General features: G+C 48.5%; 1 protein-coding gene across 2 annotated transcripts in view; it reads left to right on the forward strand.

Annotated features, from left to right (window-relative positions):
- Nucleotides 1-13,287, forward strand: part of JPT2 (Jupiter microtubule associated homolog 2) — a 32,012-nt gene that overhangs the window by 4,967 nt on the left and 13,758 nt on the right. The window contains exon 1 of one of the 2 annotated variants that reach the window (XM_004705793.3): nucleotides 1,749-1,824. The exons of the other annotated variant lie outside the window; for it this stretch is intronic. Within the exon in view, the coding sequence (XP_004705850.2) occupies nucleotides 1,778-1,824 (47 nt within the window). The 5' untranslated portion in view covers nucleotides 1,749-1,777. Of the gene's footprint in view, nucleotides 1-1,748; nucleotides 1,825-13,287 lie in introns of those variants that run through there. 2 annotated transcript variants of the gene reach the window in all.

Below are 13,287 nucleotides of genomic sequence, written 5' to 3' on the forward strand. Positions count from 1 at the left end.
AGTGGTTCCCCTCTGCCAGTCTCTGGCACCATTTCCCTTTCCCACTCTGTGTCAAAGTAAAGTACACGTCAGAGACGGACACACACTAGTAAACCCACGTTCACGGACACATACGCCCAGGTTGTCCAGAGCCTTTTTCGCTCCCTCCTGTGCCCTGTGGTGCCCTTCCTGCCTGGAGAGCAGACCCGCCACTGTGGCCTCACTTCTGAAGTGCCTCTGGTGGCACTCAGCCCTGGCCTGACCCCAGTACTCTGTCCATGGGGTTGGGGTAGGCCCAGGATCACTGAGGGGGCTGTTCAGATTTAGAAGCAGATGTGGGTGCACCAAGAGTGATGAGTGCTCCGGGTCTGGAAGTATCTCCAAGGTGGGTTTGATGCTGACTCACAATGAGTAGAACCTCCCCAGAGGGTCGCCGAGGGTTTGTCTTTAGGGGAGCAGCCAGCCTTATCTTTACGCACAGAACAACACCAGGGTTCAAACCATGTACCTAGAAGTTGGCAGCTACTGTGCCACCAAGCTGCTTTGACTCAAGACTGACACTGATATGATGGTCTCTGTGGGATCTTGTGAGTGTGACAGAAGTGCCTCTTTCAAAGAAGTCCTTGAGATGTAGATGCATGCTGGCCTGGCTTGGGGGTGTGTCCTCAAACTCAGTTCCATTGCTAGGATTGCTTATCTGTGCATATGTGTGTTTAAGGCAAGTCTGCCCTTAGCACCTTCAAGTGATGGAACCTAGCGTGTCAGATCAGCTAGCTGTACCTCGCCGAGAAAAATGCCAACAACTTCACTACCCACCTCTTGAATTCATAAGTGTGGCTTGGCTACAGTTGGCTTCCATGTGCCAACGAGCAAGGTTCCCAGCCTAAGATTGCCTTCCTTAGCCTCTGATTTAAGTCTAGCTGATAACTTTTCTTACTGTTTTCCTCCTTCAAACCAGGAGGTGCTTTCTGCTGGGCAGCGGCTGCGCAGATCCTTTCCCCACCCTCCCTCTTAGCAGACAGGGCCCAGCCTGCCGCTTGCTGCCCTTAGTGGTGACAGTGCCAGCCCCAGTGCCTTTGTCCTGCTGTGGCTGGCACCTTACCCGCCCTCTGAGGAGGACACTGCAGCCCCACCCCCTTCACCATCCCCCCTTCAGCAGCTGTCCCCCTGCCAGGTGCCTTTGTTTCCTGGAGCAGAGGACACAAACAGGGCTCCTGTGTGCCCCTTCCGTGGAGAGTGCTGTAGAGTGCTGTCGGTTTTAAGCCCCTCCAACCATGAGGGATTACAGATGAGCCTGCTGTCCAGGGCCGGTGGGGCAGCCTGGGCCAATCACTGTGGAAAAGGCAGTGTCAGTAGGTCTGGCTCTGGTCTAAACTGCATTTGGAAATCCTTCCAGATGTTCTGAAGAGCTGCAGATGGGTTCTGTGTGTGTACTCTGCTGAGCTAGACATGCTCGGAGGGACGGCTGGCAGGGCAGGGGACAGTTCTGTAGCTCTTCACGCGTTGCTGCAAAGTGACTCATCACTTTAAAAGTGGTGCCATCTTTGCTTTCTGGAAATGTCCCAGTCAGAGCCTCTGGGATATCCCACAGGTCTTTCTTTGTGTTTACCCTCCCTTGTGTTTGGGAATGCCAGTGAGTCCTGGAGATGGCCCATCAGCCCGTTTTGATTCCTTGGGTTTACCAGCCCTCAAGGCCGGAGACGGTCACACCCTAGATCCAGGACTTGCCTGCACTCGGTCTGTGGCATGGCCTCTTCTCTGGGCCAGTGCTGTCCAGTAGAAGTGTGGACCCCGTGGAATGTTGCATCTTCTAGGAGCCATGTTTAAAAGCAGCAAAAGAATCAGGTGGGCTTAATTTTAACATGTTTTATTCCCCCTGCTTCCCATATGTGAAGTATTATTGCCACGTATGGTTTATATTAACAACAGATAATTTGTTTCTTTATTTGTGAAAGTATTAAAGTCTTTGAAATCCAATGTATATTTACATGTAGGGCAAGTCTCAATCTGGACGGGCCATATTTCAAATGCCTCAACTGTCACTCCCCCTTCCCTCTTCCCCCTTCCCGCCCCGTAAATGGAGACCTGTAAGAGGCTAAATTTGGATTGAACCCTGGGCTCACACTCCTGTGGCTGGATCCAGGTTCTGCTGCGTCTTGGGCACACCAGCAGGCCCCTCTGCATCTCAGTTTCATCGTCATACCTTTCTCCTTGGGTTGGAGTGGCATTAGGTGGATTTGATCTGTGTAGGAAGCACTTAGAACCAGAATTTCAGCAAATTTTATAAAAAACTATTAACTGTTCTCCAAGCTGTGGTAGCACTGGTGCTCTTTCCTTGAGGTCCTCTAGAAACGGGGCTGTGCCTTTTGAGGACCTAAAACCCTGTCTTTTGTGTGAAGCTTGTTGACCTTTTCCCCCATTCTATTTGTGTTCTGAGGGATACCCAGGCTCCCTGTGCCACAAACATTGATTATATGGCCTGGCACTGGGTGCACTTCACTTTCTGTCATATCTACATTGATTTGTTTTGGGGGTAGAGGGTGTGCCTGCCTGTCCCTAGCCAGGTTGGACAGTGACATCATTGGAAACCATCATCTACTTGTTACTGATTGAGTTTATCCTGTCCCATCAAGAGGCCTGCTGACCCTACCTTAGGAAGTATTGCCCTCACCAGAATACGTTCCACTGCCTAAACCAAAGGCACTCACTGAGTTGGCCTTCTTGGACCAGGTTAAAACTCTTCTTCGCCTTACTTGGCATCCAGCTTTTAGACCAGCGAGGGGGGTTTGAGAATCTTACCAGAGCACCCCAGTAGACAGGAGGCAGGTCTATCTCAGCCCAACACACAGGAACTAAAAAGGTGTGGGTATGTTTGGTGCCAAGGGGTGCCAATGGGTTAAGCAGTAGCCCCGTTACTGCTATCCGAAGTAAGGGCTCTCTTAGGGAAGAGAAGGCTTCTCCTGGTCCAGTTTCCTGAGTGTTCGGGATACTCCATCAGGACACTGGGTGGGATTAACCTGCTTTTCCATGCACCCAAACTTCTCGGGTAATAACTAAAGGAGGTGGGCTTTTTTGGTACTCTTGCATGTTTCCATTCTTTTCCTTCCAAATCTTGTAATTTGGGACGTCAATCTCATACAAGACCCTGAGTGGCACTTTTAGGTTGTATCTTTAAAATTAGTGTTTTTCTCTAATACAGTATTGGCCTCAATACTTTCTGGGGAGTGGAGAACACTGACCTCCAGGCTGCTCTAGAATACAGTACCATCACACACACACCCAAGGGGGGAAATACAATTCCATTTTACTGTTAGATCTTTTCTGTTATCGAGAAGGGAAGTAGTCAGAGGTTTTTATGCTTTTATAGATCACCCGGAAATTTGCTTGGGCTACTCCCCAAGTATCTCAACTAATTCCAACCTTACCAGCTGTTCTGATAGCTGAAAGGGAATTTGACCCAGAAAACCCAGACAGTTACTCCAAAGGCACCCCTAGAGACCCAGTTTAGAGAAGATGAAAAGCCCCAGAGCCTGCCTCCCCCCCCCACCCCCCCACCCCACTGCTTGACCCATTGTCCTTGCCTGCCTGGTTATCCCCCTCAATTGGAGGGGCTACTCCTACCCCACCCTATGCCCTTTACAGGACGTGGTCAGAGGCAACAGCCAAGTGTTCCGGATTCATGTACCCTTTAGCATGTAAGAGATAAAAGTGTGTAAAGATAAGTTGGGCCCCTTCATAGACTCTGGTCGGTATATGGAAGTTCCAGGACTCTATGGCTATCTTTGATATGACCTGGAAAGAGTTAATGACCATCCTGGCATACACTTGCTCTCCTGATGAAAGACGCAGAATACTTACTGTGGCTCGTCACCAGGCTGACAAAATGAGGGTCATCATTTTGGCTCAGGGGGCCCAGGCAGTGTTTGATGATGACCCTGGATGGAATTACCAACTAGGCCAGACTGACAGTGCTGGTCGAGCAACTCAGGATTATCTGCAGACTTACCTTATTGGGGGAGTGAGGTAAATTCAGATAAAGCTGGTAAACTATTCCACACTGTCCGAGCTAAACCACTCACCAGGAAAACTCGGCTGCTTTCAAAAACCAGCTGGCTGAGGCTATGACTAAGTTCACAAACTTACACTTGGAGTCTCCTGAGAAAAGGATAGTTTTAAACACCCATTTCATCAACAAGTCTTCACCAGATATCAGGTGAAAAAACACCAGAGAAAAGCGCTGGGAACGGAGTCAGAGCCAAATGAACTGCTTACCCTGACCACCTCAGTCGTGGTTTTGAGGCAGAGAGGAGTGTCATATAAGGCCAAAATGATTGGAGCAGCCATTGCTGCATCAGCCCAGCTGTCAGAAGTGACCAGTGCTCACAGACCTGGAAAGTGCTGCTTCCTGTGTGGTAATCCAGGACATTGGAGCCAGGTGTGCTGCCAGCCCTTTAGAGACCTGGTGGGCACAGAGAGGATTGAAGGGCCCCTCTCACTTGTTTTAAGTTCGGAACTCTGGGACACATGCCAAAAGAATGCTCTTCCATAGACCTTCTGGCTGAGGAACAGTTCCAATGACCAACCAGCAGGAAGTTGACATCCTCATAGAGGAGCTGTGAGTCTTAGAGGTTGCTGGTAAAGCTTTTTCCTCCTTGATGTTGGAGTCACTTATTTGGCACTAAGAGCCTATGCAGGCCATCTTACCTCTGCATCACGTGATTGTGATTGTTGGGATAAACAGCCTGCCCCTGAAGAGGTATCTTGTGGGATTATAGAGACTTTTCTCCAGCTTTGTCGCCCCCAAAGACATGCCAAACATTTGGGGCTTTTTGCCAGCATATGGTGGGAGGTCAGATGCTTATAGACATCCCTCCCCCCCCTTGAAGGCATTCAATTGCCAGACAGATAGGCCCCGCTCCCTGCTGTTAAGGACAATGGGCTACTCCCTTAAGGCTTGAGACCATTAGCTTGGTTCCTGTAGGTGGGGTTCACACCCTACTGATAATGGTGTCTGGAGATCCAAAGAAAGGTCATACCAGCTCATTGACATCCAAATCTAGGATCCACCCATTTTGTCACATGTATACCCCCAATCCCTCCTTTTCCTATTGCAAGTACATCCCTAGGTTGTCCCCCTCTCATTGTTGTATAACCAACCTACAGTGCAACCCCTTCCTGTGACGTATGTCTACCAGTAATTAGTGGGCTTGCACTCCGCCCAAAGGTATATAGGCCTGGGTTAGCAATAGAGAGCTCTCTTTCTGATCCTCCATGGGCCTCTTGGAGGTTCCCCCTCTCCTCTCCCATCCTCTCTCCCCTGTTCCCTTTCCCCTTGTCCTCCTTCCCCTCCCCCTCTCTCCATGTGGACCATCAAGCGGGTCTGAGGTGAGCATTGCTACCATGAAATGTGTCTGATTCCATTATTTTAATCTCTCTTCTCTCTCTCATGCTCTCAATGACTAATAGAATATACATATATCTCAACCGGACAATTGTGCCTATCGAACCCGTGATTAGTGGTGGGGGCTGGCACCCCTCCAACCACAGTGTCTCACCTCAGTCTTGCCTTGCATGTGGAGAGGGTCCTTTTCTTACATGGATTCTCCTTCCCCCTTGTTAGACCAAGATTTGCTGGCCTTTTCCAGCTCACTCCTATGTTCTCCCTGATGGTTGTGCAGTCTCTGCGCCTAGACCCGAGTCGAGAGACGATGACCCGAAGGTCTGGCCGATAGTTTGCTGGGAATAGCACTGTGTTGCTGGTATTACTTTGAAAATTGAGTAGGATATCCATAAAGAAAGTAGCGCAGTCTCTCCCCAGGGGCCTGTGAGCCCTTAAACCTATTGTAGACTCTTTGCTTCAGAACAAACACGTTGTTACTCAGGAGAGCCTTACCTGAAAACCGAATAGAAAGCGGTGCCTAGTACAAGACTTAAGGGGTGTTAGTGAAGTAGTTCTCCCACTGCACCTAATGGTACCAAACCCGGTTACCCCTTATGGCTCAGGTTCCCATTTCAGCCTCTTATTCACTGTGCTAGATTTAAAGGATGCCATTTAAAACTATCCTTTTGCACTCAAAAAGTCCCAACCACTGTTTGCATGTAAGTGGATTGACCCAGACACCCAACCAAACCCAACAGCTCCAAGGGACTGTCTGGACGTCAGAGACAGCCCTCTGTTACTTCGGACCATTCTAAGAGAGGTGGGAAAGCCTGACTTTCCATCAGGACAGTACACCCTCCTCCAGTACACAGGCGATTTGTAACTATGCAGCTCCTCATATGAAACTTCAGTTTCTGATGCCAAACGGACCTTCCTTGCCCAGGACAAGAGGGCTTTAAAGTCTCTCTAAGAGAGTCCAGCTTTTTCTGCCACAGGTCTGCTTGCTGGGGTTTATTCTGTCTCAAAACAGGTACCAACTCTCTTCACAAAAGGACCGGCCGTATTTGCTCTATTCCCTTGCCAGCCACCAGGAAACAATGTGGGAATTCCTGGGAATGGCAGAATACTACAGAATTTGGATCATTTACTGTCTTTTAAAAGGAGAAGAGGTATACGGGATTACATGGGCTCCAGAGGCAGAGGCAGCCTTTCAGTCCCTGGGGGCAGCCTTATCTCTGCCCCGGCCTTAGGGATAGAGAGTAGTAGCCTTAGGAGTACTGGTTCAAAGGCCTGGAGCTTGAAAAAACAACCAACTGCCTACAGTTCAAAACCCTAGACCCTGTGGCCCTGGTGTGACCTCATTGCCTTCGAGGAATAGCTGCAACTGCCTTGTTAGCAAAAGATACTTAGTAAGTCCCCCTCGGCCAGAGAACCATCATCCGGACCTCATTCATTAAAGCCCTTGCTCCTTGCTTGTGGAGCAAAGTGGCTATCCCATAACTGCCTTCTACGGTATCAGCTAGTATTACCGAAGTCCAGGTGAGGCTTGTCCCACTTTAAATCCTGCCACCTCGCTCCTGGCTGAGTCAAGAGATAAGTAGGAGTCACTTCTGTAGTCTGGATATACAGGAATTGTTCCTAGGGAAACCAGGGATGATAAAAGATCAACCCCTGAAATCAGCTGAAATGAGCTGGTACATAGATGGTATGGGAGCAGCTTTGTAAGAGAGGGACAAAGGTGAGCAGAATATGCAGTTACGTCCCAAACCGAAGTGATAGAAAAGCACTGCCCTTCCTTCACCCAGGAAGCTGAACTCATTGCCCTCACATGGGCCTAAGAACTAGAGTGTGGCAAGAAGGTTCAGGTTTTTATGAACAGTAAGTCTTTATGATTGCCCATGCACATGGATAGATGTGGAAAGGAAGAGGCTGCTCTCAGCTAAAAATTTTATTGAATATGGAGTGGAAAGTCATTGCTTGTTAGAAGCGCTCCAAAGCCCAGAAGTGGCCATCATACACTGCCCAGAGCACCTTAAAACAGCCTACCATCCTGGAAGACAGTCTGGCCTACCTGAAGACTAGAGAGGTGGAGATTAAAATCCGTCTATTTTTACCACAAACACTTGATGGCGAAAGACCCCTTTACACCTTACAGGTGTTGGGCAAATGACCAAGGGTTTGTAAAAGATTAATTGGGATGGTGGGCGAAGAAGGGAGAGTCTTTATACCTGAATCACTAGCATGGAAATTTGTGGCCAGCCTGCACCAGTTCTTCTCATAGGTGCCAAAGTTCTAGAATCCCTGTGAGATAGTTAAGGTTTATTGTGCCAACCTGGCCAGTAAATACATGTGGGGTTAATTGAAGGGCAGAGAGAGAAATGGCTCAATGAGTCTTGCCTTTCTAGTTCTTGGATCTCTTTGATGGTTGGACCAGGGTGCAGCTGCCTTAGCCAGTTCCCTGCTTCAGCTGGCAAGGCTCACTCCCTGCAAGACATCCTTGAGGAGAACCACATGGACCTACCCTGACGCAGCCCTGGATGCTGAAGGGCTGGAGCAGCCGTATGGAGACCCCTGCCAGTGCTGAGAAGCTTACATGCTCTCTGATTTGACTTTCCTCCTGCAGTTGGCTTCATTGCTTGTGGTTTGTGAGATTGAGGAGGACTTTGTAGATTGGTGTGGGACATATGGGCCAATGTTGGACTTATGGGCTTGGACAGCACTGAGTTGGGATGCTTTCTTAATGTACATGTATCCTTTATGTAAAACTCTTATACATATGAATTTCTGTGGATTTGTTTCCCTAGTTTACCCAGACTAACACACCCTGGCAGAAAGGTTGCAGTAGTCAAGCAAGTGTGAGAGTTGGCCAGGAGAGCTACCCATAGTTGTCATCTATGCCAGGTTAACAGTCCCCAAGGGCCAATGAAGCCTGCGCTTCTGCGCCCAGTCCAAAGGAGGGTAACAGACCTGGAAGAAGACTGGCAGGTGGGCTTTACTTGTCTGCCTCCATGTGAAAGGTACAAATACCTATTGGTGTGGGTGGATACTTTCTCAGGATAGGTCCAAGCCTTTTCATCCTATACATTCCAAGTGATAAGGGCCAGCTTTTGCCTCTCTAGGTTTCACAGAGTATCTCCTAGGTGCTAGGGATGAGATATCATCCATGTGCGGCCTGGCACTCCCAGTCCTCCGGGAAGGTGGAAAGAATGAATCATAAAAGGCAATTTAGCTAAATTGTGCCAGCAGCCGCGAGTGAGCTGAGTAGAAGCCCTGCCAGTAGCCTTTTTAAGGATTAGGTCTGGACCCCACTAGGCTTCAGACATCTGCCTTCAAAATCATGTAAGGGCACCCATTCTCCACCCCAGTCCTAAGAGCATGTCATGAAGCCAGTGAGGTAATTAGACAAGTACTGCTAGGGCAGGTACAACAAGCCCTGGTGGACTATAAACTGCCAGTATTTCCAGCGTCCATTGGGGGATGAGATAAAGTTTATTGTGCCAACCTGGCCTATAGACACGTGGGGTTAATTGAAGGGCAGAGAGATAAATGGCTCTGTGAGCCTTGCCCTTCTAGTTCTCAGGTCTCTTGATTTCTGATGGTTGGACCAGGGTGCAGCTGCCTTAGCCAGTTCCCTGCTTCAGCTGGCAAGGCTCACTTCCTGCAAGACATCCCTGAGAAGAAGACACATGGACCTACCCCGATGCAGCCCTGGGTGCTGGAGCAGCAGTGTGGAGACCCCTGCCAGCACTTAGATGCTTACACGATCACTGATAACGGCTTTCCTCCTGCAGTCGGTATCATTGAGTGTGTTTTATAAGATGGAGGAGGACTTTGTGGATTGGCGTCAGGCATATAGGCTAATAATGTTTGACTTGTGGGCTTGGGCAGCACTGGGCTGGGATGTTTTCATAATGTCCACCTACCCTTTATATAAAACTCTCTCTTATACATATGAGTTTCTTTGGATTTGTTTCTCTAATGTACCCAGACCAACACAGGGGAAGTGACCTGCTAGTACCACCTGGTCACTGGTTTTTAGCCAAGGACTGGAAAGAAGTCACTAACAAAAATGACCCCATTGGTGGGTCCCCAACGTGTTCTCTCCACTTCTACAGCAGTCAAGTTTGAAGGAGAAAAAATCATGGAGTCCCCTTACTAGTATCATAAAGGCAGACACCCCTGTTCCGTCTGAGAGTGCGAAACCTGAAGATCTGTGGGTACTGTTTAAAAGGTCGTCCCAGAAGCAATCAAACAAGTAAAACCCACCTGGACCTCCTTGCCCCGTTTTCAGTATTGAGTTCTGTATTAATGTTCATTTGTCACCTTCCTGTGAGTAGTGGAGTATATTTGACATACAGTTGTTATAACCCCTCGAAGGACGAGAAAACCAGCCATGGCATCTTTTCACTGGATTTTAATCTTCTGGGGACTTTGTTTCAGCATGTATGGACAGGCCTTGATCATTGTCACCCCATCTGCCTACCCACAAACCATCTCCTTTGACACCTGTCAGGTGGTCTCCTGTGGGACTTTAGGGTACCAGAGTCAGCTCTCCTATCAAGGAATATCTCTTCCTCCATGCCCCATGCTGTCATGTGTTGCGTAATGGGGGTGGTGACATAACCCTTGTGATTGTCATACTCCTTCCCCCTTCCAGTATGAATTATGGAGGTATTATGGACCACTGAATATATGGAATCGACTCATACAGGAATTGGGGGGCTGCAAAAGCTAAAGCTGTTGCTCCCTCTGTGGAAGGGACCCACACCTCAAAACTGTGATGATAAGTTTTGCAACTCCCTCCACCCATTCACAAACATCCATCACATAGATCACAGATCTCAGGCAGACTAACCATTGAAACAGGTTTCCAAGATGCAACACATGGTTAGAATGGTTCATTTTCTCTGTGAGGAACGCTAACCAATCCAGCGCCTACATTTGTGCTGGAATCTCAGATTTCATTTCCAGTAAGCTGGTAATCTGACCTAGTAGGAATGGACTGCATTATAGTCTTATTTCAAGACCCCACAGAAAGAAATACTCAATCTTGCCTACCCCTATCGATATTATTTCCCGAAGCCAGAGAGCCTATCCCTGTAGTGCCCTGGACTGTCCGAAAGCCTCCTTTTGCCTTTCTTGAATCTTGTCAGACACCAGAAGCTCCCTTTTAAGAAACCTAACTACCTGCAATGAGACCAGACATTGGGTCTCTCCAACCATTCAGCCCTTTCAAGTACCCTGAGCCAATACCTACTGGTATTGTAGGGACCTTTGCATCAAGTCTTCCAAGATGCTTGGACTGCAGTGTGTGCCCTACTACAGTTGGTTATCCCCTGCTCCTTAGCCTGCATCCCCTCCAGAAACCACAACACCGACTGGAGCTAGGAAAAAGAGAAGCGTGTCTCCTCACTGCTCCTTGGATAGACCAGTGTACATAGATGAAATCAGAGTTCTGAGGGGAGCCCCAATGAAGTCAAAGCCAGAGACCAAATGGCGACAGGGTCCAAATCCATCTTCTGGTGGGCTATCATCAATAAAAATGGATTTGGGGTCTACTGTATATAACCAGTAGCGATTTGTGAATTATGCTAAAGATGCCATCAAGGGCATCTTCTAGAAATTGGTATCCACTAGCCGGATGACATGGGAAAACAGGCTAACCTTAGTTTAGATGTGATTTACCCAAGGAATGGGGTGTGTGTGTCTTGATGTACTTTGATCCTGAACCCCACCACTACCACAGAATCCTGACAAAGGCACTGTAAAAGTTAACTCCAACAAGCTAGCCACAAACTCAGGTGTAGATAACCCCTGCCTGGTTGGCTAGTACAAAGATTTAGAAGATGGAAAGGCCTTGCTGGGTCCTTACTAAGTTCTCTTGTGGTCACAGGAATCCTCGTCCTAGTGGGATGCTGTTTGATCCCATGCGCCCCAACTTCCTAGACCAGGTTAATAGCCCCGCTGTCGCCGGGCAGCTGCCACACCCCTGGTGACTTTCCAAGATCAGCCGCCTATCAGCCCCTCCAGCAGGAGGACCTAGACGAGTTGGCAAACACCTATAAGGGCATTAGGACAGAATCATGGTGCTTGGCAGGGCCAATGCCCCTCCTCAACAGGAAGCAGCCAGAGTGAACTACCCCTGTGCCCCTAATGAATTGGAGCCATGACTTGAGTAGAGAATGACAGGAACAGGGAAAGCCTCCTGACTGATCTGTCTGCTGAGTCACCATTTACCAGAAACAAGGAAGCTGGGAGTCCGACCACTCAGGACTTTGCCAAATAAGGACATAGTTGAGTCCCAGCCAACCAGGGACAACTGCCTTTTGTTTTTAGAACCCTCAACCCTGAGTTCAAAAACCCCTGCGGGACTTAGAAGGACGTGCTAGCCCTTTCCCTGGAGTAGACCTGCTGTGCCTCTTTCTCCTACCTGCTTGTGTTTGCATTGTCACCATGCAGCCGCTCCTTTGGAGAAGCCAGTGGTGCTGATAAGGCCCAGAAAAGGGTCACTGTACCCCAACAGTAGTTTCTTGTTTGCTTGTTTTTAAAGTTTTATCATGTGGTAGAGGCGTGAGGAGCAATGTTGAAATCCCAGACACCATATTGGTTTCTCTTTGTAACTGGCAGATCAGTATAAACCCCTGATGGGTAAACATACCATGATGGCTCTCTAGAGAGAGAACTGGGGCATGCTGCTCTATCCCACTTGAGCTTACCTGAGAAAACGCCCAAGAAATCCATTCTGAGCTCATATTAGGAAGAGACAGGCTTTTATTGTTCGATTTTGCAAAATTGGGTGCACAGAGCCTGAGACAAATAGGCAGAAAGTGGGCACACCTCACTGCCTCTGCAAGCATTTTATCACCCAAGTTCATAAGCTCCCTCCCTTAACTCCTCATTGGCTGAGTACTATGGGAGGAGCATTTTTTCCAAGAGTCACTTAAAAGGTTTCTTCCTCCAAAGCAGATCCACCCCCTCTTAATAAATTCATCCACTTTCCACATTCCAAACCCTAGGTGCCTGAGTTCTAGTAATTGTCGTAAGTGCTTATGAACTGGTGCCCTAGCTACTTGGTACCCACGCGACTCTTTCTTCTCTGGTTGCTGATTGTGGACCAGTCTCTCGTTAGATGTGATTGTAGTATTTATTTTTAAAGGAACCAGTATTCTTGGGTTATAGTCTTTGAGTCATTCTGTTCGCTAACTGCAAGGTGAACTCGGGGTTGCATTGAATTTAGGTCCAAGGTCTGACTGCTCCAGTCTGAGCTGTCTAGATTGTGAGGGTTTGTTTTTAATTAGAGGTTCTGGTCCTCGGTTTACCCTCCATCCTTTCAGGGTCCATGTCTTGTGGCCCAGAACACACTTTTTACTTTTTCCTCTGATTCTTCACATTTGACATTCATTCTGAGTAGTCAGCCAACATGAAGCCCACAGCTCTATCTGTGAAGACTCCCCTGGGGCAGTGGTGGTGCCAGACTGCTGGGAACAGTGTGTGTGACGGTTGGTCAGACTACAGGGGCAGGGGGTCAGCACTCAGCTCTTCAGCAAGTCGACTGACCAATGGAGAGTACGGGGTGCTGATTAGACCTTGTCCGGGAAAGAAGATCCCACCTGAGACCTCTAGCTCCCTCTACTCTTCCCCAGAGTCTGGGGCAGAAGAGGAAAGACCAGGAGGAGACAGTGGTAAGAGCTGAGATTAGAAGGCAGATCTCTCCTGACTTGGCTTTCACACCTAGTGGGGGCCCAACAGCATGCTCTTTTGAAAAAAAAAAAAAAAAACAAACCCAATATATATATACTTTCGGCTAATGGCTCGCACTTTGAAAGCCCAGGGAACCTCCAGTTCTCTACTCGGCATGTATGGATGGCATTGCCAGGAGTGAGACCCAACTCCAGGGCAACTGGTTTATCTCCTTTTTGTTGGCTACT

The sequence above is a fragment of the Echinops telfairi genome, unplaced genomic scaffold (genome assembly GCF_000313985.2).
Source record: "Echinops telfairi isolate 266 unplaced genomic scaffold, ASM31398v2 ScPeMD7_5;HRSCAF=22, whole genome shotgun sequence".
Classification (NCBI taxonomy): Eukaryota; Metazoa; Chordata; class Mammalia; order Afrosoricida; family Tenrecidae; genus Echinops; species Echinops telfairi.